At 47.9% G+C, this 23,523-nt stretch overlaps 1 protein-coding gene across 1 annotated transcript in view; it reads right to left on the bottom strand.

Annotated features, from left to right (window-relative positions):
• LOC309355688 (polyamine-transporting ATPase 13A3-like) overlaps positions 1-23,523 on the bottom strand; it is a 55,101-nt gene that overhangs the window by 1,685 nt on the left and 29,893 nt on the right. Inside the window, 17 exon segments of the mRNA XM_081886717.1 lie at positions 2,504-2,593; positions 4,635-4,715; positions 5,897-5,985; positions 6,381-6,583; positions 7,937-8,108; positions 9,040-9,112; positions 9,593-9,689; positions 10,813-10,922; positions 11,052-11,094; positions 11,882-11,961; positions 13,594-13,681; positions 13,683-13,720; positions 14,607-14,782; positions 17,874-17,998; positions 20,537-20,657; positions 22,807-22,960; positions 23,104-23,121. Of these exon segments, the coding sequence (XP_081742843.1) occupies positions 2,504-2,593; positions 4,635-4,715; positions 5,897-5,985; positions 6,381-6,583; positions 7,937-8,108; positions 9,040-9,112; positions 9,593-9,689; positions 10,813-10,922; positions 11,052-11,094; positions 11,882-11,961; positions 13,594-13,681; positions 13,683-13,720; positions 14,607-14,782; positions 17,874-17,998; positions 20,537-20,657; positions 22,807-22,960; positions 23,104-23,121 (1,758 nt within the window).

Raw genomic sequence — 23,523 nt, 5'->3', positions numbered from 1 at the left:
AAGCAAAGCTACAGGGAACCAGGCAGAGGGCCTTCTTGGTGGTGGCACCCACCCTGTGAAACGCCCTCCCATCAGATGTCAAAGAGAAAAACAACTACCTGACATTCAGGAGACATCTTAAGGCAGCCCTGTTCAGGGATGTTTTTAATGTTTGACATTTTAGTGTGTTTTTGGTCTCTGTGGAAGCCGCCCAGAGTGGCTGGGGAAACCCAGCCAGATGGGCGGGGTACAAATAAAAAATTATATTATTATTATTATTATTATAATACACGATGTCTGCAGCAAGAATCCTGGTGGCTAAGTATCAGAAAGGGAATCAGTTACCCACTAGGGGAGAATGGCTATGTAAGCTTTCAGAATATTTAGAATGAGCCGAATGGACAGATATAATAAGGCAAAAAACCCAGAAGGGAAGTGAAAAAGGGAGTGCCTAAAGGAATACCTTAAAAGCCAAGGTTCGAGGACAGAAATCTGGCCGAGTCTAGAATAACCTTGGGGGACGCAGGTGGCGCTGTGGGTAAAAGCCTCAGAGCCTAGGGCTTGCCGATCAAAAGGTCGGTGGTTCGAATCCCCGCGGCGGGGTGCGCTCCCGTTGCTTGGTCCCAGCGCCTGCCAACCTAGCAGTTCGAAAGCACCCCCAGGTGCAAGTAGATAAATAGGGACCGCTTACCGGCGGGAAGGTAAACGGCGTTTCCGTGTGCTGCAGCTTGTCACGCTGGCCACGTGACCCGGAAGTGTCTCCGGACAGCGCTGGCCCCTGGCCTCTTAAGTGAGATAGGCGCACAACCCCAGAGTCTGGCAATACTGGCCCGTACGGGCAGGGGTACCTTTACCTTTACCTAGAATAACCTTATGAAGTGAAAGGATAAGAAAGAGGGATTTATATCTAGAGGCTAGGATAGAGGTGATAAGGAAGACACAATGAGAGGTAAAGGAGGTGCTGTGCGATTGGTGGATGTCAATGTTTGTTTTTCTTTTTAGTGTTTATATTATTAACTTGTAAGACATGAATTTGTTTGGGTTTTTTTGTATGCTGGTTTTTGTGTTTTGTGTATTGTTATTTTTTTTCTGTTGTTGTGTGGAAAATGCTAATAAAATTTACTTCAAAAAGAAAGAAAGAGAGAACCATTTTCCCCAACAGGTCTTGAGAGTCAAGAACTATGTTTCCCACGTACCCGGTCAGCCCTCCTCCAGGCAACATTTTCTACTAAGGCTTTCCCCCCTCTCAAGACTTGTGCGACACAGCACCTTGCACCCTCCTGCTTAAATGCGGTTGCTCCGTGGCAGGGGGTTGGGCTGGATGATCCCTGGGGTTCCCTTCCAACCCTGAAGTTCTGTGATTCTATGACCTCAGAAGGTGGTGGACTCTCCTCTGTTTTTTTGGGGGGGGGGGTGGAGTAACAGAGGTTAGAAGGCCACCTGTCAGGGAGTCTTTAGTAGTGAATCCTTCTCTGAGAACCTTGGGGATCCAAAGATGTGGGGAGGAGATGAATAATAATAATAATAATAATAATAATAATAATAATAATAATAATAATAATTTATTCATACCCTGCCCATCTGGCTGGGTTTCCCCAGCCACTCTGGGCAGCTTCCAACAAAAGATTAAAAATACATTAAATCAGGGGTCAGCAAACTTTTTCAGCAGGGGGCAGGTCCACTGTCCCTCAGACCTTCTGGGGGGTCGGACTATATTTTGAGGGGGGGAAATGAACGAATTCCTATGCCCCACAAATAACCCAGAGATGCATTTTAAATAAAAGCGCACATTCTACTCATGTAAAAACATGCCGATTCCTGGACTGTCCGCGGGCCGGATTGAGAAGGCGATTGGACCGCATCCGGCCCCTGGGCCTTAGTTTGCCTACCCAAGCATCAAACATTAAAAACTTCCCTGAACAGGGCTGCCTTCAGATGTCTTCTAAATGTCAGATAGTTGTTTATTTCCTTGACATCTGATGGGAGGGCGTTCCACAGGGCAGGCACTATGGACCACTGTTCTCCCCCCACATCAGTCAAGTATCCTGGCAGCTTTGGAGTCCCAACGCACAGAATCTATGGGGTTCAGACACGCCTTCCCACTGGCTGCTCCCCACGCCCTGCCCTCTTCCTCACAAGAGGAAGAGAGGCAGCGTGGTTTAGTGGTTAGAGTGTCGGACTAGGGGCAAACCCGATGGGTGATGAGCTTGGCTGCCAGCCCCTCACTCTAAGCCTCGCCTCCTTCACATGGTTGTTGCAGGGAGAGCACCACGCGCCACTTTGAGCTCGCTGCGGGAAAAGGAGGGATGGAAAGAGCTGTTTGACAGTGGAATTTGCTGCCCAGGAGTGTGGTGGAGTCTCCTTCTTTGGAGGTCTTTAAGCAGAGGCTTGACAACCATAGTCAGGAGTGCTCTGATGGGGTTTCCTGCTTGGCAGGGGGTTGGACTCGATGGCCCTGGTGGTCTCTTCCAACTCTATGATTATATGATTCCAACAAACCCACAAACCGTCGGTCTGCCCGTACCTGCGGGTAGGTGGCCCGGTTCGGATACTCGTACTTCCTCCTCTTGTAGCAAACCCGCTGCCACAGGGTGTCGCAGTCACAGACAAAGTTCTAGGTGATATAAGAAATGAAGAGACCCAGGGTGCGGGTTTTTATTTTGTTTTAAAAACGTCCCAATGTTCATTGCGTCGAATGTTCCCTGCATTTTGTGACTCTCACGCCTCCCTCCTTTTGATACACCCCAGGGAGGTGGATAGCAATGTACCGTATTTTTCGCTCCGTAAGACGCACCTGACCATAGGACCGTAAGAGAAAAACAGGGAAAAAAATATTCTGAACGAAACAGTGGGTGTATGATTTTTGTGGTTCATGCTGTGGCCACAGACGTGTGATTTGACATGTGAATTTGGGGTAATGCCATGCAAAAATCCTGAGGATCCACGTGGATCAGTGCTTTGTAACCACGTTTTTGTGCCATTGCGGCCACACGAAACAGTGGGTGGGTGTTTTTTTGGTGCAGGCTGCAGCCATGGACATGCTATGTGATCTGATGGTGAATTTGGGGTGACCCAATGTAAAAATCCTGAGGATCCATGGGCTTTTACCTCCCCCCTCCCAGGCAGCCTCCTTTATCTCTAGCGTCCCTTATCTCTCTCCCGATCCCACCGATCAGCTGTTTCCTTTCAACACTCCTTCCCTCTTGTTTGCCTTAGTGTCTTTTCCTTAGCTGGAGAGTTTTTTGCCCTTCCTTTTCTTCTAATTTCTCTCCTCATGGCTTTAGTCTTCCTGTCTCCTCTCCTTGCAAGTTTACTGTCTTTACCTTCCTCCTCCCAGGCAGCCTCCTTTATCTCTAGCATCCCTTATCTCGCTACTGATCGCTTGCCAATCAGCGGCTTTCTTTCCCCCCCAAATAAGTTAAGATAACCTAAATAGAATTACTTGCGAGTATCAGATAGGCCTAGGATTTAAATATGTGATGTTATAGAATACTAAGGTTAAAAGCCAAAACCAGCAGCTTTTTTTCAACACCCACTTCCCTCTTTCAAAAAAAAGAGAGCATGATTTGCTTTTCGCCCCTGGGCAATTCGGCTCCAGGGACCACACATTTGCTCCATAAGATGCACAGACATTTCCCCTTATTTTTTAGGAAGAAAAAATAAGTGCGTCTTATGGAGTGAAAAATACGGTATCTTGATATCCCTTGGCCTGTAACCTGATGTATGGAGAATGGCGTTTGTGGATTCCTCAGCTGCTGTGTCTGAACTGCTACCTAAGTTTCATTCTGATATGGGCGGCCTTTTCGAACCAGCTCTTCCAAGCCACTGGTTGGCAGGGCTGCCCTATTGCCATAGCTATAATAAACACAGGGAGGGTCCTTCATGGATTAATCGTTTTATTTAAGAGGCGGCCCCTCACCTGTGTAACAAACAATGCAGAACAGATGTATAACTTGCTGTTGAACAGATGTATAACTTGCAGATGAAGGTGATGGACTATATGGAATTGGCGGAAATGACCGGCAGGATTCGAGACCAGGGAGAAGAGTCAGTGGAGGAAGATTGGAAAAAATTTAAAGGCTATTTACAGAGATATTGTAAAATTAAGGAATTTTAGAATAATGTTGGATTGGAACGAAGTGGTTTATAGCTGTGATGGGTTAAAAGAATATGAAAAAAGGGGTTTATATAAGTAAAAATCTAAGATAATAATTTAAGAATAAGATCTGGGTAGTAAAAAGAGGGAAATAAATTGTTGAATTAATAATTTGATTTGGACTACAAAAAAGGGTGCTATGAGGAGGTCCAAGAAACAAGTAAATGAAAAACAAGGAGATGGAAAGATTGATTGTTTTTAACAATTTTTGTTGGATATTTTTTCTTTTTTCTGTTTTTTTTTCTTTTATTTTTTGTAATGTAAAATCCTTAATAAAAATTACTATAAAAAACAAAACAAAACAATGCAGAACAGAAGCAAACTCTGGCTGTACAGGTTAAGGAGGGAGGCGAACAGAGAGAACGACAGGCTTGGTCTGTTACGGGACGGAGACTTGGAAACCCAAATTGGGGAGAGGAAAAGAGCACACCCACCCTCCTGCCCCCTCGGCAAACACCCCCAAGAGGGGAGCAGGATCCTTCCCCTCTCCCCGACTCACCTCCAGGGAGAGGGACAGCGCCAGGTTGCTCAACATCAAGGCCAGCAAGATGAGTCTCCACTCAAAGGGGATGCAAGCCAGCTGGGAAAAGAGGGAGCAGTGAGTCTTGATTTCCCTCTATGGCAGAGTTGCCAAAATGAGCTGGAGCACCCTCCAGCAGTGGGGGGGGGGGGGTTTCCTTAGAGGGACGCTAAGAGCCAAGCTTTGAAAAGCTGTTATACCTGGCTCACATTCAGCCAATTTATAGTTGTATAAATGATACCTGAAGGAGCGTCTCCACCACCATCGTTCTGCCCGGACACTGAGGTCCAGTGCTGAGGGCCTTCTGGCGGTTCCCTCCCTGCGAGAAGCGAGGTTGCAGGGAACCAGGCAGAGGGCCTTCTCAGTGGTGGCACCCTCCCATCAGATGTCAAGGAGTTAAAGAATTATCTGACTTTTAGAAGAAATCTGGAGGCAGCCATGTTTAAAGGTAAAGGTAAACGGACCCCTGACCATTAAGTCCAGTCTTGGACGACTCTGGGGTTGCAGCGCTCTTCTCGCTTTACTGGCTGAGGGAGCCGGTGTACAGCTTCCGGGTCATGTGGCCAGCATGACTAAGCCGCTTCTGGCAAACCAGAGCAGCGCACGGAAACACCGTTTACCTTCCTGCTGGAGTGGTACCTATTTATCTACTTGCACTTTGATGTGCTTTCGAACTGCTAGGTTGGCAGGAGCAGGGACTGAGCAACAGGAGCTCACCCCGTCACGGGGATTCGAACCATCGACCTTGTGAACGGCAAGCCCTAGACTCAGTGGTTTAGACCACAGCGCCACCCTCGTCCCTTAGCCCTATTTAGGCAAGTCTTTAATGTTTGATTGCGTTTTTAATATTTTGTTGGGCGCCGTCCAGAGTGGCTGGGGGAACCCAGCCAGATGGGTGGGATAATAATAGTAATAATAATAATAATAATATCTGCATACTGCCCTTCACCTTGGGGTGGTTCACAGCATAAAAACACAAGGTTAAAGCATTAATCATTTAATTAATGGATTAAATATTACAGCCTCTCCCCCCGACCAATCTGTCCACCGAATCGGCTGCCCCAACCAGGCTCTCAGGACCTTAGTGTCGCCCTAGATAACGCTATTGGACTTGGGAGTGTCCCAAAATCTGCAACGGGGAGTGTGAGACAGCAGAGCCTCCCCCAGTTGCAGAATCCAGAGGGGGCCCCTCCAGCTCACAGCGTCCTGGGGCGAGTGAGGGGCAGTTGCAGGTCCCTTACCTCAAAGAATTCATCCAAGGCAGGGATGGGCCAGAGCAGGAGGAAGAGCAGAAACCCAGAGGTGGCAGCGAGGGAGACGACAAACAGCGCTGAAAAACAGGAGAAAAGCGTCAGCCAGTGGGATTTATAAACTCACTTGGTTTCATAAAGTTTATACACTGATCGTAAAAAGGAGGAAAACCCCCCACCTCTAAGCAGTTAAGAAAGAATCACAGAAGTGCACTAAACAATGAATATCACAATCCTTGTTGTTTTGAAATAATAGCTATTTAAAATTATCCATAACTATCATGCAAAGGTATTCTTTTTAAAAGAGCGAGCAGCGGCGGGCAGGCATAGATCCACGTTCCCTGAAACCCCAAAGCCACACGGAGTCGGGCAATCGCTTAACCTCCTGATCCCTTGCTTGAATTTGGGGTCCCCCCCCCGAACCGCGTGCCCGGAAACGGGCCCTGAGAGCCCGGTGCGGCGCTGGCGGACTCACCATTGGTGCGGGTGGGCTGGCGGAAGGGGCGGCCTTTGGCAAAGGCCAGCGCCACGGCCACGTACTGGAAGCAGGAGACGTAGAAGAGGGTGGTGTTTTCGAAGCCACGCACCGAGTCCTCGTCGTCCTCGCCACTGCCTTCTGGCGCCAACCCTGCGGTGACGTTTGCCGGGGTTGTGCTGTTGGGAAGAAGGCTGCAGGTCCTGGGGGAGGGAGGGAGGAGACTACCCCCGTCAAGCTCGTTCGCTTACACCCCACCTTTCCCGAAAGCTCAAGGCAGCGGACAAAGAGAAAGGCATCTATAATACGATACGATACGATATCTTTATTGTCATTGTCCCTTGCGGAACAATGAAATTGAAAAACTACATTAAAACTACATAAAACTACCACGAAACTACATAAAACTACATAAAAACTACATAAAACATTCAAAACCCCCTAAAAACTCTAAAACCCCATTTTAAAATACACTATACTACAGAGACCCCTTATTTTGCGTTTAGAACCAGAATTGCATTAGCAGAGAAACTGTTTTTCAGGCAGCTAGTCCTGGCCTTTGTAACCCTATACCTTCTTCCAGAAGGCAGAAGCTGAAAGAGATCATTTGCCCAAGAAAGATGTTAAATTATTTTTGTATGCCACAACCGCTGCTCGAACTTTATTAGCTAAGAAGTGGAAAACACAAGAACTACCAGCAGTGGAAGATTGGCAGGTGAAGATGATGGACTTTTCGGAGCTAGCTGACCTGACCGGAAGAGTCCGTGACCAGGAGGAGTATCAGGAAGAATGGACGAAATTTAAAGACTATTTAGTTAAATATGTTAAATTAATTGGAGAAGCTTGCACATAACAGATAGGCTTAGGACATAACTAGGTAATGGATGAATTAATATGTTTAATACTGAATTGGAAAGGAAAATATAATGATGTCAAGTGATTAAGTTAATTTTATAAGAATAGTGGTTTTGGAAAACCGTAAAAATGATATACACTGATACGAGGATGTCATTTAACCATGTTATTAAGTTTGGTTTAAATACGGTTGAGATTTATGTTTGTTTGTTTAAAAAATTCTTTGGAAAATCAATAAAAAAAAATTGGGGGGATATGCTATATAAATATACATGTAACGCATTCCAGATGCAGCAAACCAGCTTTCCCCGCAGGGGTTTATGATATGGAAAACGAACCATGGAAAGAGAAGAAGGGATGAATATCTTAAGGACGTAAAACGAGTCTTTTAAATTGTAAAAGAGAAAATTTAATAAGAATTATATTTAAACACACAACACACATCATAGCAACGAAACAAAACAAACCAATATACCTAACAACGCAGTTAAAGGACGTCTTGAAAGTTTCCGTATGGCACTGAAAAGGTGTGCGATGAAGGTACCAGGTGAGTCTCCCTGGGGAGAGCGTCCCACAAATAGGGGGGCCATTGCAGAAAAGGCCGTCCTCCGGAAGAGGCGGAGCCTCAGAGCACGGTTGCAGAGGTGGACCTCAAGGTATTGCACCCTCCCTTACCCAGACACCTCGCCCCGGTCACTCACCCGTTCTCCGGGCTGTGGTACCAAGGCTGTCCCTGGACGAGGAGGAAGGCCCCAACCTGAAAGCCCAGGGACAGGAGGATCTGGGTGAAGACGGACAGCAAGAGCTGGGGCGACACCAGGCTGCTGGGCGGCCGTTGGGGGACCAGCTCCCTCCAGGCTCGGTTCAGGCTCACTGGCGGGAGGAAGAAGAGGGGCGGGAAGGTGGGGCGGAGGGTCTCGCAGCCCCTTCCCCGCCAGGCGCCCAGCCCAGATGGGGTGCTGGGGGGCTGAGGTCCCGTTCCCCCAATTCTGCATGAAGCAGGTCAGCCACCATTTGACACCCTTTGTCCCTGGCGAGGGAGGGGAGCACACATAGCTGTAGCGTTCCCAAAGCAAGGAAGGATTGGACTCTGATTAATAAAATACCCACGAGGCTTGACCAGCAAGACTCTGGGAGGAGTGCATATAATATTAATTCTCTCCCCACCCCTCGGCCCAGGTCGTTTTATTCACCAAAGAACTTTTTACACAGGGTTCGTAAGTACCAATCAGATTTCCTCTGAGCATTTAAAAAAAAAAACAACCCATGTGGGACAAAGTTAAAGTTAAAACTACAAAAATCTAATTTAAGCATGCATACATTCTGGGGTAAATAAAAGGTAAAGGGACCCCTGACCATTAGGTCCAGTCGTGGCCGACTCTGGGGTTGCGGCGCTCATCTCGCTTTATTGGCCGAGGGAGCCGGCGTACAGCTTCCGGGTCATGTGGCCAGCAGGACTAAGCCGCTTCTGGTGAACCAGAGCAGCGCACAGAAACACCGTTTACCTTCCTGCCAGAGCGGGACCTATTGATCTACTTGCACTTTGAGGTGCTTTCGAACTGCTAGGTTGGCAGGAGCTGGGACTGAGGAACGGGAGCTCACCCTGTTGTGGGGATTCGAACCACCGACCTTCTGATCGGCAAGTCCTAGGCTCTGTGGTTTAACGCGCAGCGCCACCCGCGTCCCTTGTTTTAATGCACTGCCATGCCCCTTTAAGCAGTCGTGGCTCCCCTGCTGCAAAGGATCCTGGGATACGTAGTTTGTTAAGGGTGCTAGGAGGTCCCTGCTCCCCTGGACCACTTACTGGTGAAGGCCAATGACATGATTATGGCCACGTCGATGAAGAGGTACTGCACATCTCCCAGGTTGCCCTGGATCTGGAAGAGAAGGGAGAGGTTTGACGCAGCCTTCAGCTCTCACGCAATCCTGCAAATACCTGCCCCTGGGAATTTCCCCCTTGCAGGTGCCCCAAAATAAGCTCAGCCCGTTGAGTACGAGACAGTGCATCTCAGGGTTGTGGGTTCAAGTGTTGGCCAAAAGGTTCCTGAGTTGCAGGGGCTGGACAAGATGACCCCCAGGGACCCTTTGGACAGTACGGTTCTATTAAATAAACTTCTTCTGGCCACTGTGAGAACAAGGTACTGGACTAGACGGGCCCCCATTGGTCTGGTCCAGCAGGGCTCTGCATACGGAAGTCTGGGGCGACAGTAGAACCTCCATGCCTAAGAGCAGTCTAGCCCGGAATACTGGAAGGCAGGAAACAGGAGCGTTGTTGCTGTTCTGTACAGGAGGACGGGCTAGGTAGGCCACCTTGGGCCTGATCCGGCAGCCGTGGTTGCCTCGCGCCTTTTACTCACCGAGTAGAGGAGCAGGACACTGAGATACTGGATGATGCTGTAGAGAGCCATGAACTTGAAGACGCAGAAGGAGGTGACCAGAGCAGCGCGGCCTTCACTGGGGATGAGTAATAATAATATTAATAATTTATTCTTTATACCCAGCCCATCTGGTCGGGGTTCCCCATCCACTCTGGGCGGCTCCTAACATAACATTAAAAACACGATCAAACATTAAAAGCTTCCCAAAACAGGGTTGCCTTCAGGTGTCTTCTAAAAGTCAGATAGCTGTTTATTTCCTTGACATCTGATGGGAGGGCAGTTCCACAGGGCAGGCACCACCACCGAGAAGGCCCTCTGCTTCCCCAGCCACTCTGGGCGGCTTTCAACAGAATTTTAAAATACAATAACCTGTTAAACATTAAAAGCTTCTCTAAACAGGGCTGCCTTCAGATGTCTTCTAAAAGTCTGGTAGTTGTTTTACTCTTTGACATCTGGTGGGAGGATGTTCCACAGGGCGGGTGCCACCACCGAGAAGGCCCTCTGCCTGGTTCCCTGTAGCTTTGCTTCTCGCAATGAGGGAACCGCCAGAAGGCCCTGGGCGCTGGACCTCAGCGTCCGGGCAGAATGATGGGGGTGGAGACGCTCCTTCAGATATACTGGGCCTTGAGGCCATTTAGGGCTTTCAAGGTCAGCGCCAACACTTGGAATTGTGCTCGGAAACGTACTGGGAGCCAATGGAAGTCTTTCAAGACCGGTGTTATGTGGTCTCCCAGTCCCCAGTCTAGCTGCCGCATTCTGGATTAGTTACAGTTTCCGGGTCACCTTCAAAGGTAACCCCACGGAGAGCGCATGGCAGTAGTCCAAGCAAGAGATAACCAGAGCATGTACCACTCTGGCCAGACAGTCCGCGGGCAGGAAGGGTCTCATCCTGCGTACCAGATGGAGCTGATAGACAGCTGCCCTGGACACAGAACTGACCTGCGCCTCCATGGACAGTGGTGAGTCCAAAATGACTCCCAGGCTGCACATCTGGTCCTTCAGGGGCACAGTTGCCCCATTCTTTTCAGGATCCAACCTGAATCTCAATGAGGAGAGGTGTGTGGCTGTCAGCAAACATGCCGAGGCGAGTGCACTACAAATCCCAGCATGCATTCCGGCCACCCACCCCACCACCGCCGCAAGGAAACCGATTTGCAAGTCCTCCAGATTTCCTGGAGATCCAGCCAGCTGCCACCTACCGGACGAGATCCGGGACGCAGGAGATGTTGGGCGTCTTGGAGGTAAAGGGCGAGGCCACAGAGGCCTCCAGCTCCGAGAGGGAGATCCCAGCGTGGGCCCGCTTCAGCGCCTGAGGAGGAGAAGGGAGGAGAGTTGTTACGGGCCTTACATGCAAGCAGCAACACCCTGAGCTCGGCCCTGGGTGCGAATCTGCCGCCGCCGTAACGGAACGCAGGCAGAAGTGGCCTCAGCGACTTACCCCGCAGTCGTTGGCGCCGTCCCCACACATCCCCACGTAGTAGCTGGAAGGCAGAATAAAAACCAGTAGAAAAAAAGACAGTCACGGAACCAAGAAATTACACAAAACAAATGAAATATCGTGATAATCCCTGAAATGAGAAGTAATCGCCTAAAAATATTATCTTATAGAAATAAACTAAATAATAAAAATCAAATAGTTTAAGGAAAAAATTAGAAAAACCTAGAATTGAACAAAGCCTTAACGGCTAAAACCTAAATGGCAAGTTTTAGACACAGCCCAACTTGAAGAAAGCCAAGCACAGTAATAAATTATGTGAAAAAAATTTTGTATTGCCTTTACAAAAAGGTTTAAAAAACCTAAATGGCACAAATTGAAAGAAAGGAATACAAGATAAGCTGTTTTAGATTTTAAACAAACTCAAGAACAGGGTTGAAACGTTCCCCTGAGTTTACAAAAAATGTTTGAAAACCTAAATGGCAAGTTTTAGACACAGTTGGGCTGTTTAGAAACCGTACCTCTGAGTCCTCAATCCTTTTTTACTGCGCTTTGCTTCACCTAGGTCAAGCTAGGATTATAATACTTCAGAGTTTTACCCCCTTTCTTTGAATTTGGTCGTTTAAGGTTTATGATTTCTCTATTTCCTTCTGAGGAAACTGAATAGTTCAGTTAAATGAGGTTTGTAGCCAGCATCCAGTTAAGGCTTTGTACAATTCTAGGTTTTTGTTTTGTGGAAGGCAGAATAAGGAGGGAGACGGGGTCAGACCCTCCAACCTCCCGGAGCTGGGGCTGGGACTCGGGGAGCCGCAATGGCAGGGAAAGCTACTCACTCCATCTTCTGCAGGGCTTCCACCAGCTGGGTCTTCTGTTCGGGGGCCATTCGGGCATAGACCGTGCCACAGAGGAGCAGCTACAATGGAGGGAGAAGGAGGCTGGTGCTGAACAAAAAACAGAGGCATCCCAGCCCCACTTGGGGCAGCAGTTCTAACCCCCCCTCCCTCTGGACACTGTGAAAACCCAGGGCGAACCAAGACAGCAAAGGCAGATGTGGAACTACAGACCTACAGGAAAGGAGATTGCAGGATCCGACTTGGACCTGCGAGAGACAAGGGTTCGAATCCCCACTCTGTGCCCGTGAAGCTCGTTGGGTGCGGCCTTGGGGGCCCTGTTGCTACCGCTTTTAATAATAATAATAATAATAAATTTTATTTATACCCCACCCTCCCCAGGCAAGACCGGGCTCAGGGCGGCTAACAACCGATATAAAACAAATTGATTGAAATACAACTTAAAAACAAGATTAAAATACAGCATTGAAACATTAAAATGCAGCCTCATTTCAATGGAAACTCAAATCAGTTTTTTGGGGGATGAAAACGTCAAGTCTTCACCAAGGCCAACTATCCAGACTGGTCCTACGTGGGCCAGAAAAAAGCCAGGGAAGTCCCCAAGTAGGAGTTCCATCACAGAAGAAGAAAAGAAAAACATTAAGAGGGGGAGGGGATCAAGTTGATTCCGAGCCAAAGGCCAGGTGGAACAACTGTGTCTTACAGGCCCTGCGGGAAGAAATCAGTGTCAGCATCGCCCTTGAGCCAGCGTACCAACTGGACTCATGCACTACAGCCCCGACTGGGCTAGGCGAGCTGGGTAGCACTGCCGGAGACCTCCTTTCCCACAGGAACTGGTCACAGTGCTGTGGACTCACAGCTTGGAGCTGAGAGCACCGGATTCACTGTCTCAATAATGCAGTCGTTGCGCAGCAGCGTTTTGCAGAGTCTTGCCGAGTATAAACCACTCGGAGAGCAGCTCTGTAAAATATCCTCCTTTATTCTATAACTACAGCTATAATACAAACTATATACAGAGCTAAATATTCTGAGCATACATCAATGCTACTCTGAGTGCCTGCAGCTGCTCTTAGCAGCAATCTTATCTCTAAATACTATCTCTTGCACTCACTCTCCGACAAGCTGACTGACTCTCTCTCTCACACACACACAGAGACTCACTCACTTGACTAATTAAGTAGAGAGCAGTACATTGCTCCTCCTCTCTGTAGAGACAGCAGAGACCTCAGGAGATGATCAGGAGATTCTTGGGTATGGGAGGGGTGAAATCTCCTCAATCAGATCCTGCAGGGCCCTGGTCTCATGAGACAGAGTGTTCCACCAGGCTGGGGCCAGGGTTGAAAAGGCCCTGGCTCCGGTTGAGGCTAATCTGACTTCCTTAGGGATCTCTAGGGTGTTGCTATTTATGGACCTTAAGGTCCTCCGTGGGGCATTACAGGAGTGGTGGTCCCGTAGGTACGAGGGTCCTAGGCCGTGACTTACCTTGCAGGTTGTTGAGAAGACAAGGACCTGGGTTCAAATCCTGGCTCTGTGGCCCACAGTCCACCCCGCTTGCTGTTCTCTGCACTGACTGACAAGAGCGGCTCTCCAAGGGTTCGGATGCAGGTGACACCTCTCCCCCTACCCAGAGATGCCCCTAGCAGGGTCTAAACCTGCCACCTTCCCCCCTCTGCCATTCTCTCCAAAGGACGTACCTTAGGCAAGAGATCCGGGAAGTGGTCGAGAATGACCGAGAAGGACTTTCCGCCGACTGCAAAGTGGTAGCTGGTGTCTGGGGGGCCACAGGGGACTGTCCTCCTTGTCCAGCATCAACTTGATCTCCTGGAGGAAAACAGGGTTGGGATATAAACAAATTATTATTATTATTATTATTATTTATTATTATTATTATTATTATTATTATTTATATCAGTGTGGAAAACCCTCCCTCTCCAAAGACAAGGAGGTCCATCGGTATTAAAAGAACAAAGATGCAGAGAGGAAAAGGTGAGGATTCACTCAGCAGGGTTTCAGGAATCTTTTTCAGCAGGGGGCCGGTCCACTGTCCCTCAGACCTTCTGGGGGGTCGGACTATATTTTGAAAGAAAAATGAACGAATTCCCATGCCCCACAAATAAGCCAGGGATGCATTTTAAATAAAAGGACACATTCTACTCATGCAAAAACACACTGATTCCCGGACCGTCGCGGCCAGATTCAGAAGGCGGTTGGGCCGGATTCGGCCCCCGGGCCTTAGTTTGCCTACCCACAATTCGGAGTAATAAATCCTCTCCTTTGCGGAGGGGTGTGGATTTTTGCTTGCAACCAGATGACTGAATAAAGAGGACTATAAATATAAACGGCTCGTTCCTTCTTTGTCTTTGAAGTTACCGAAGGGAGGGCAGGGCTCCCCACGCCTGACCTGGCGCTCGTGACTTGCACCCCTTGGGGAGACCGGAGGCAGCAAGCATTTCCGAATCCCAGTTGCTGGAAATGGGTGAAAAGGTGGGAGAGCTGCCTCTTGGACTCGGGGTCAGACTGGATGGCACTTGGGTACCCCGTTCCAACTCTACGGTTCCAGGAACTCTGCTTGCAACCGTTCGGATGCTGCGCTAGATGATCCGTTGGCCTGATCCTGCAGGGTCCCCTTGGGTTCTTAATGCCTGTCCCCCAAAAAGCAAACCATAAAAGGGGGTGTTGCTGCTGCTGCATCTTGAAGGAGCCTCACCTCCTTGCTCGCCTTGTCCGATATTTCCAGCGCAGGGAGTTCGTCCGCGTACTGCCAGTGAATGGTGGCGGGCTGCCCGTCTCTGGGAGGAACGGCCTCGGTCAGAATCACCTTGCCCTTGGCGGGGATCATGCCACATTCGCGCCCCACCGAGATGGCCGTCAGCAGGTTATCTCCTGGCAAGGGAGAGGAGAAAGAGGAAGAGGAGGAGGAGGAGGAGGGGCAGGGAGAAGAGAAAGACCATCACAGCAATGCAGCAAATAATAATAATAATTTATTATTTATACCCCGCCCATCTGGCTGGGTTTCCCCAGCCACTCTGGACGGCTCCCAACAGAACACCAAAATACAATAACCTATTAAACGTTAAAAGCTTCCCTAATCAGGGCTGCCTTCAGATGTCTTCTTAAAGTCTGGTAGTTGTTTTTCTCTTTGACATCTGGTGGGAGGGCGTTCCACAGGGCGGGCGCCTACACCGAGAAGGCCCTCTGCCTGGTTCCCGTAACATCGCAGGGAGGGAACCGCCAGAAGGCCCTCGGAGCTGGACCTCAGTGTCCGGGCAGAACGATGGGGGTGGAGACACTCCTTCAGGTATACTGCTGGGGGGGGGAGCTAGGCACCCCAGGTATTCCACTAATTCCACTGATCCTGCTCTAGGGTCCTAATGGTTGGTGTAATTTGGATTCGTTTAATTTTTAGAAGAAAAAAAAATCAACATTTTAGCCAAAAAACAAACAAATCTAATTTACCTTCCCCTCGACTTTCCTTTTGTGGGTATTTATTTCATATCTTTTTTATCACTGAATATCCATATTTACAGTATAAATATATCCGCCTCATCTAGCGTCCGCCTCATCTAGTGTCCGCTTCAGCGAACGTCTGTGGCAAACCCAGAAGTATCGGAACAGGTTACTTCCGAGTTTGCCACTCGTGCATGCACAGAAGTGCTAAATGGTGCTTGCGCAGAAGTGCCAACCACTCCGCGAGAGTGCGCAGACGTGCCGCTTTGCCCCGAACCCTTTTCAGCTAGCGGCTGGGGCTCCGGAACGAATCCCTGTCACAAAACAAGGCGCAACTGTATACATTTCCCCTTAATTGTCTCTTACTGCATGTGTTTATATCAACCCCGCTGAATTTTTTACTTCATTGACAATATGTCCTCAAATAATCGATAATTCCCCCCCCCCCATTCTATTTTTTAAAGTCTCTCTTCTTGATTTCTTATTCTCCCGGTAAGTTTTGCCATTTCTGCCTATTCTGTTCATTTTAATCACCGATCTTAGTCGGAACTGTTTCTTCCTCCCATTTTTGGGCATGGACCGTTCAAGCAGCCATGTGTCTGTTTACTTAGTAAATTTGTACCCTGCCCTCCGCCCGAAGATCTCAGGGCACTTTGCAGGGCCTTCTCAGTGATGGCTCCCACCTGGTGGAATGCTCTGTCCCAGGAGACCAGGGCCCTTCAGGATTTAACTTCCTTCTGCAGGGCCTGTAAGACAGAGCTATTCCGCCTGGCTTTCAATTTGAACTTAGCCTGATCTTTTATTCCTCTTCCTTCCCTCCCCCTCCCCTTTTATGAAGATTCCCCGCTCTGAGACCCCACAGCTAATTCTCCCCTGGTCTCCTCGCTGACCCAAATAGGACTAACTTAGCCAGCTAGCCCTGGGGATCATCTAGTGTTTATTGGATGGATTTCCCCCCCTAAATTGATTTTTGAATTCTGAATTTATTTTTATTCACGTTTTAGCCTAATAATAATAATAATAAATTTTATTTATATCCCGCCCTCCCCAGCCGAAGCCGGGCTCAGGGCGGCTAACAACAATAAAATAATCAAACAGTCAAATAATCACACATTCTAAAAATATATCATTATAAAAATTAATTAAAATCAAATTGATGGCAACCGATCAAAATTCTGTGCAGGTTGCCAGAGGAGGGAGTCAGGCTGTGCCCTGACCAAAGGCCTGGTGGAACAACTCTGTCTTGCAGGCCCTGTGGAAAGATGTCAAGTCCTGCAGGGCCCTAGTCTCTTGGGACAGAGCGTTCCACCAGATCGGAGCCGCGGCCGAGAAGGCCCTGGCTCTAGTTGAGGCCAGCCTAACCTCTCTGTGGCCTGGGACCTTCAAGGTGTTTTTGTTTGAAGACCGTAAGTTCCTCTGTGGGACATACCAGGAGAGGCGGTCCCGTAGGTACGAGGGTCCTAGGCCATATAGGGCTTTAAAGGTTAAAACCAGCACCTTAAACCTGATCCTGTACTCCACCGGGAGCCAGTGCAGCTGGTATAGCACCGGGTGAATGTGATCTCACAGCGAGGACCCCATAAGGAGTCTCGCCGCGGAATTCTGCACTGGCTGGAGTTTCTGGGTCAGCTGCAAGGGCAGCCCCACGTAGAGCGAGTTACAATAATCCAGTCTGGAGGTGACCGTCGCATGGATCACAGTGGCTGGGTCAGGGCAAGAGAGATAAGGGGCCAACTGCTTAGCTTGGCGGAGATGAAAAAATGCCGCCTTTGTTATAGCTGCAATCTGCGCCTCCATAGAGAGGGAGGTATCGAAGATTACACCCAAACTCTTAATGGACGGTGCTGGCACTAATTGCACCCCTGCAAGAGATGGGAGTTGCCCCCTCAGTCCCATATCGTCCCGTCCCTGCCAGAGGACCTCTGTCTTCGAAGGATTTAACTTCAACCGGCTCCCACGTACCCATCCAGCCACAGCTTCCAGACATCTGGTCAGTGTGTCTGTATTTTATGCTGGTTTTTTGTTGTTTTAAATTTGTTGTTAGCTCCCCTGAGCCCGGTTTTCTCAACCGGGAAGGGCAGGGTATAAATAAAAAATTATTATTTATTATTATTATTTATTATAAATAACAATACAGTGGTACCTCAGGTTACATACGCTTCAGGTTACAGACTCCGCTAACCCAGAAATAGTGCTTCAGGTTAAGAACTTTGCTTCAGGATGAGAACCGAAATCGTGCTCCGGTGGCGCGGCAGGCCCCATTAGCTAAAGTGGTGTTTCAGGTTAAGAACAGTTTCAGGTTAAGTACGGACCTCCGGAATGAATTAGGTACTTAACCTGAGGTACCACTGTAATGTATGTTAAGGTCAATATATTAAAACGGTATCAGAAAGACTCTTTCTTGAGTGTATGTGTGCATGGGAGCTCATCAGCCTGGGCAGGGAGCCCATCTAAGGGAAGCAGAATTCTTGATCCTGAACCTTTGCTGAGCACCTGCTACCCCGCCTCCAGGCCCCACCCAGCGCACCTGTCACCATGATGAGACGGATGCGGGCCCTCTGCAGCTCGGCCAGGATTGGGACCGTCTCGGGCTTCAGCTTGTTCTGCAGAACCACCAGACCCAGGAAGTCCATGTTGCACTCGATGACGTCTCTGCAAGGGAGAGGGGTGTGTCAGAGCGAGAGAGGGAAAATGGGGATCGTGGCCGGTGCATGTCAGGGGAAATGAGGTGCAGGGAGGAGGAGGATGGAGGAGACAGTATTTTCCCCCTTTCTCTTTTTTGCTTTTAATTGCTTTATTGATTGAAAACTTTATAACAGAAATGGACAACAGATAGGCAAAATGAGAAATAAAAACAAACCATTCTTCATTCTTTAACTAGTTTCGCGCATCCATTTGTGATTACATTCCTTGCATTCCCGATTTAAATTCCTTAAATACGCGCTTGAGCGTTCGCCGTATTATTTGACTTACTATAAATTTTGCTTTGTGCAGCTATCCTGTTTGCACACCGAAGCTCAGTCAAGACCTGCCAACGGACTGATCTTTTGATCAAAATATTATTATTATTAATTAACTTTGTATATCGCCCTACACTCATAGATTTCAGGGCAGTTCATAAAATTACAACATAAAAAGCACAAAGGACAGAATAAAAATAAAATTCCTATTTGCACACCAAAGCTCAATCAACACCTGCCAACAGACTGGTCTTTCGACAATGTTCTTTTACATAAAACTCTGTAAATATACCACTCTCCAGGAAGAAAAAACCCATCTGTAGTGTCTCTTAACCTTGCTGATAACCTCGCCAGTTCGGCATATTCTCTTATTTTATTTTGCCAGTCTGATTTAGGGAGGCTATTCTCTCCCTTCCAACCTTCTGCGATTAGAATTCTGGCAGCGACTTTAACATACATTAAAAGACTCTCCTGTATTTTTTTGGGGGGGGGGCAGATTTCATTTCCCGTAATTCCTAGCAGGAAGGCTACAGGGTTTTTTTAGGGAAGGAACATTTGAACAATTTCTTCAGCTCGCTATAAATCGTTTCCCAAAAGTGTCAGATCTTTTTACTGTTCCGCTGTAGTGATCAGATGGGATTACTACGAGGAATTATAAAATATGCATCAAGCCATTGTGTCCGCGATGAAAGCATTGCTTTGACTGAGGGGTTTGATTCATTGACAATAATTTCTGATCAAATCCCCTCTGCATCTATGCCATTTTTCTCTACTGCCCAATTCTCTATGTCTGACAAGCACGTATAAGCATTCTAGGACACAGACCAGTTGCTGGTTGCTACATCAGGCATTCTGGGTCATAAAGATAGATGATAGTTAGCTTTGATGTAGCTATTGTTAGGTTTGTTAATCTTAGGGCCAGGAAGAGAGTTCAGGAAGAGAGTTCACAAAGGAAAGAAATCCCCAGAGTGGCTGGGGAAACTCAGCCAGATGGGCGGGGTATAAATAATATATATATATTTTTTATTATTATTATTATTATTATTATTATTATTATTATTATTATTATTATTATTACTACTACTACTACCCATCCTTCCTTCCTCTCATGTTTTACTGCTGTTTTATGACCTCCAGGGTTTTGCTGAATGCATTCCTCCTTTTATTCCTCTTTTATTTACTCTGAACTACATATGCATGCTCAAGTAGGAAATAATTTCCTTGTAGTTAAAAGAATTTCTTCTGATTTGACTTTGTCCCACGTGGTTTTTTTTGAAATGCTCAGAGGAAACGTATTGGTTCTTACGAACACTGTGTAAAAAGTTCTTTTGTGAATAAAACGACCTGGGCCGAGGGGTGGAGAGGAATTATTATTATGCACTCCTCCCAGAGTCTTGCTGGTCAAGCCTCGTGGGTATTTTATTAATCAGAGTCCAATCCTTCCTTGCTTTGGGAACGCTACATTCCACCACATGTGGATCTATGTGCCTTCAGCCTCCCTGCATTCCCTGAAAGTGTTTCTCTAAGATCTGAAAATATTAGCCAGCTTAACAGGCGTTAACATCTTAACAGGCGTTAACTGCCATCGGAGCCAGGAGTGGGGGTAAGGCTCCCCAGCGATGCCGGAGAAGAGCCCAGCAGGGAGAGAGGGAACTCATCCACTGGGGAAGGAAATCAGCGTGACACCAGGAAGAAAGGGGAGCAGGGGAGGGCTTCGGAGAGATGTCTCCAGGACTCTTCCACAGAAACTAGCGGGGAGAGCACAGGTCCTCCGCTGCCCACGCCCACCCTGCGCAGAAGACTTCCGCGCAGGGAGGCTAGGCGGAGACTTGGCGTCAAAGAACTTTTATGCTGGAAGAAGTTCAGGAAACGCCCACTGACGGGTTCTGCCAGTGACTGACACAGCCGCGGAGTAATAATAATAATATTTTTTTTATTTATACCCCGCCCTCCCCAGCCAAGGCCGGGCTCAGAGCGGCTTACAAGCAATAATAAAAACAAGATGAATGATTACAACTTAAAAACAAAAATAAAATACATTAAAATAATGGAACATTAAAATATTAAAATGTAGCCTCATCGCAGGAGGAGAAAGAAAGCGAGGGAGAAGGAGTAAGGGCTGTGCAGCCAGGGAAAGGTTTAACCAGGCAACTTTGCCAAGAGTAGAGGCAACTTACGCACGAGCAACCCCAATTCCCATTACACCATCTAATGGAGGAGACAGTCTGACCTGCTGATGTGCTGGATCTTGTGCCAGGTGAATTTGCTCTCCAACCGCCGGCTCGCCAGAGCGATGACCCGTAGTCCTCGGCGCGTGTAGGACTCCAGCACGGCTGAGAAGGTGTCTGGAACTGAACGGCGGCAACGTCAGGTGTTAAAGGTGGGGGGCAGGAGAGGAGCCCTATGGCTGGATCAGGCCAGCGACTCATCTCGGAGGGGCCAAGTAACCCTAGGAACCCAGGAGTCCTAATAGACTGCCACTGAACCTGGAGGCTCCTTACAAACGGCTTGGGTCAGTGGCCTGCCCAGTCCAGCACCCTGGTCCCACAGTGGTCAGGCGGAGGCCTCAACTGGGAAACCTGCAAGCAGGATCCGTGCCCAAGAGAAAGCCTCCCCTCCTGTGGTTTTCGGGAACTGGGATTCGGGAATATTTGGTGCTTCAGGTTGTGGAGGACGGAGAACGGCCGTTGTGGCTGGTAGCTTGCAACTGTTCCGCCTGCTCTTTTATTTGTACACAAAACAAATGAAAATCCCTGAAACGAGAAGTAATCGACTAGAAATATTGTCTTATGGAAATAGACTAAATGATATAAATAAAGATGTTTAAGGGGAAAATTAGAAAAACCTAAAATTGAACAAGGCCTTAACAGGATGCCGGCTACAAACCTCGTTTCACTGAATTATTCCGTTTCCTCAGAAGGAAATAGAGAAATCATAAACCTTAAATGACCAAAATTCAAAAAAAGGGGGTAGAACTCCCAAAAATTCTGAAGTATTATAATCCAACTCCAAAGCGCAGTAGTTAAGGCCTTGTTCAATTTTAGGTTTTTCTAATTTTCTCCTTAAACGTCTTGATTTTTATTATTTAGTCTATTTCCATTTCTCTTTTCAGGGTATTTCATTTGTTTTGTGTAATTTCTCGATTCCGTGACTATCTTTTTTCTACTGGTTTTATATGTACATGAATCAGAGCTATTTGTTCAAGCTGGTGGTTCTCAAAGGGGTGTCTGTGTTGCACCCCCCTGGTGTGGCAGGAAAGGACGGCGAGAGTGGCAGGAAGACTCAAGGGCCACCACAGAAACATTTAAACATTTCAGTGTCGTATAATATCAAAATATTATTAACTAACTTTGTATATAGCCCTATACTCGTAGATTTCAGGGCTGTTCAGAACATAAAACTACAATATAAAAAACACAAAGTACGGAATAAAAATACAAATCCCCAATCAAGCCAATAGTTTTCATTTAAATTATTTGCAGAATATGAATAGATATATTTTGAAAACGAGAGCAAGGGCAGCAAGGGATACTGCAAGCTGATACCTCTCACTGGGTTTGCATACATACTTAAGGTACATATGTAAGAGGCTTATTTATACTTTTTCGACCCTTGGGGATAATATATAATTTAAGGAACATTGGCTCCCAGGACGTTTCCGAGCACAATTCAAAGTGTTGGTGCTGACCTTGAAAGCCCTAAATGGCCTCAAAGGCCTAGTAGACCTGAAGGAGCGTCTCCACCCCCATCGTCCATCCCGGACACTGAGATCCAGTGCCGAGGGCCTTCTGGCGGTTCCCTCACTGCGAGAAGCGAGGTCACAGGGAACCAGGCAGAGGGCCTTCTTGGTGGTGGCGCCTGTCCTGTAGAACGCCCTCCCATCAGATGTCAAGGAAATAAACAACTACCTGACTTTTAGAAGACATCTGAAGGCAGCAATGTTTTGGGAAGTTTTTAATGACTGATGTTTTAATGTATTTTTAATCTTTTGTTGGGAGCGGCCCAGAGTGGCTGGGGAAACCCAGCAAGATGGGTGGGGTATAAATATTATTATTATTATTATTATTATTATTATTATGAACCACCCTGTTATAGCAACTGCAGTTTGTTTTGAACTGTTTACAGCTCTGCATCCTCAACGCGGCTGCAACCGGCCCTGGGACGCTAAGACGCAGGGCAGGTAATAAACAGGGACAACTATTAATCTGAATCAGGGGTCAGCAAACTTTTTCAGCAGGGGGCCGGTCCACTGTCCATCAGACCTTGTGGGGGGCCGGACTACATTTTGAAAAGTAATAATGAACAAATTCTATGCCCCACAAATCACCCAGAGATGCATTTTAAATAAAATGACACATTCTTCTCATGTAAAAACACGCTGATTCCCGGACCGTTCGCAGGCCGGATTGAGGTGATTGGGCCGAATCCAGTCCTTGGGCCTTAGTTTGCCGACCTATGATCTTAACCAAAGCGATTACTCTCAAGAAAGAAGCAGCCCACCCGTCTCCTTGCGGCAGAGGCTGCCCACCGTCTCCGGAGCGCCCTTCATGTAGGCCACCAGTCGCTTCTCCCCCAATGTTCGGGTCACGACGCTCATGCGCTGCAGGCTGGAGGAGAAGGGGAACTGCGCCAGGATGCCAATTTCGTAGACTTTCTGCAAGAGGCGAGGAGGTGAGCGAAGGGGCCAGGTGGGAGGCTGCCCTGGGGCACTTGCGCTTCCCATCCCCAAACCCACCCAGAAAAGTCGGAGAAAACTCCAGTGGTGCCGAGAGGAGGAGAAAAGCAGGGACCACTCACCATCAGCTCCATCAGCTCCTGAAAGAGAAAGAGAGAGAGAGAGAGAGAGAGAGAGAGAGAGAGAGAGAGAGAGAGAAAGAAAGAAAGAAAGAAAGAAAGAAAGAAAGAAAGAAAGACGTCAATAGTCTGTCGTTATGCATAAGAAGGGACGCGGGTGGCGCTATGGTCTAAACCGCAGAGCCTAGGACTTGCCAATCAGAAGGTCGGCAGTTCGAATCACCACAACGGGGTGAGCTCCCGTTGCTCAGTCCCTGCTCCTGCCCACCTAGCAGTTCGAAAGCACATCAAAGTGCAAGTAGATAAATAGGTACCACTCCAGCGGGAAGGTAAACGGCATTTCCATGCGCTGCTCTGGTTCGCCAGAAGCGGCTTAGTCCTGCTGGCCACATGACCCGGAAGCTGTACGCCAGCTCCCTTGGC

Source organism: Podarcis melisellensis (genome assembly GCF_964234715.1).
Source record: "Podarcis melisellensis genome assembly, chromosome: 13".
Classification (NCBI taxonomy): Eukaryota; Metazoa; Chordata; class Lepidosauria; order Squamata; family Lacertidae; genus Podarcis; species Podarcis melisellensis.
Note: the sequence above shows the minus strand (reverse complement) of the source record. Positions and strands in the feature narration are given on the sequence as shown.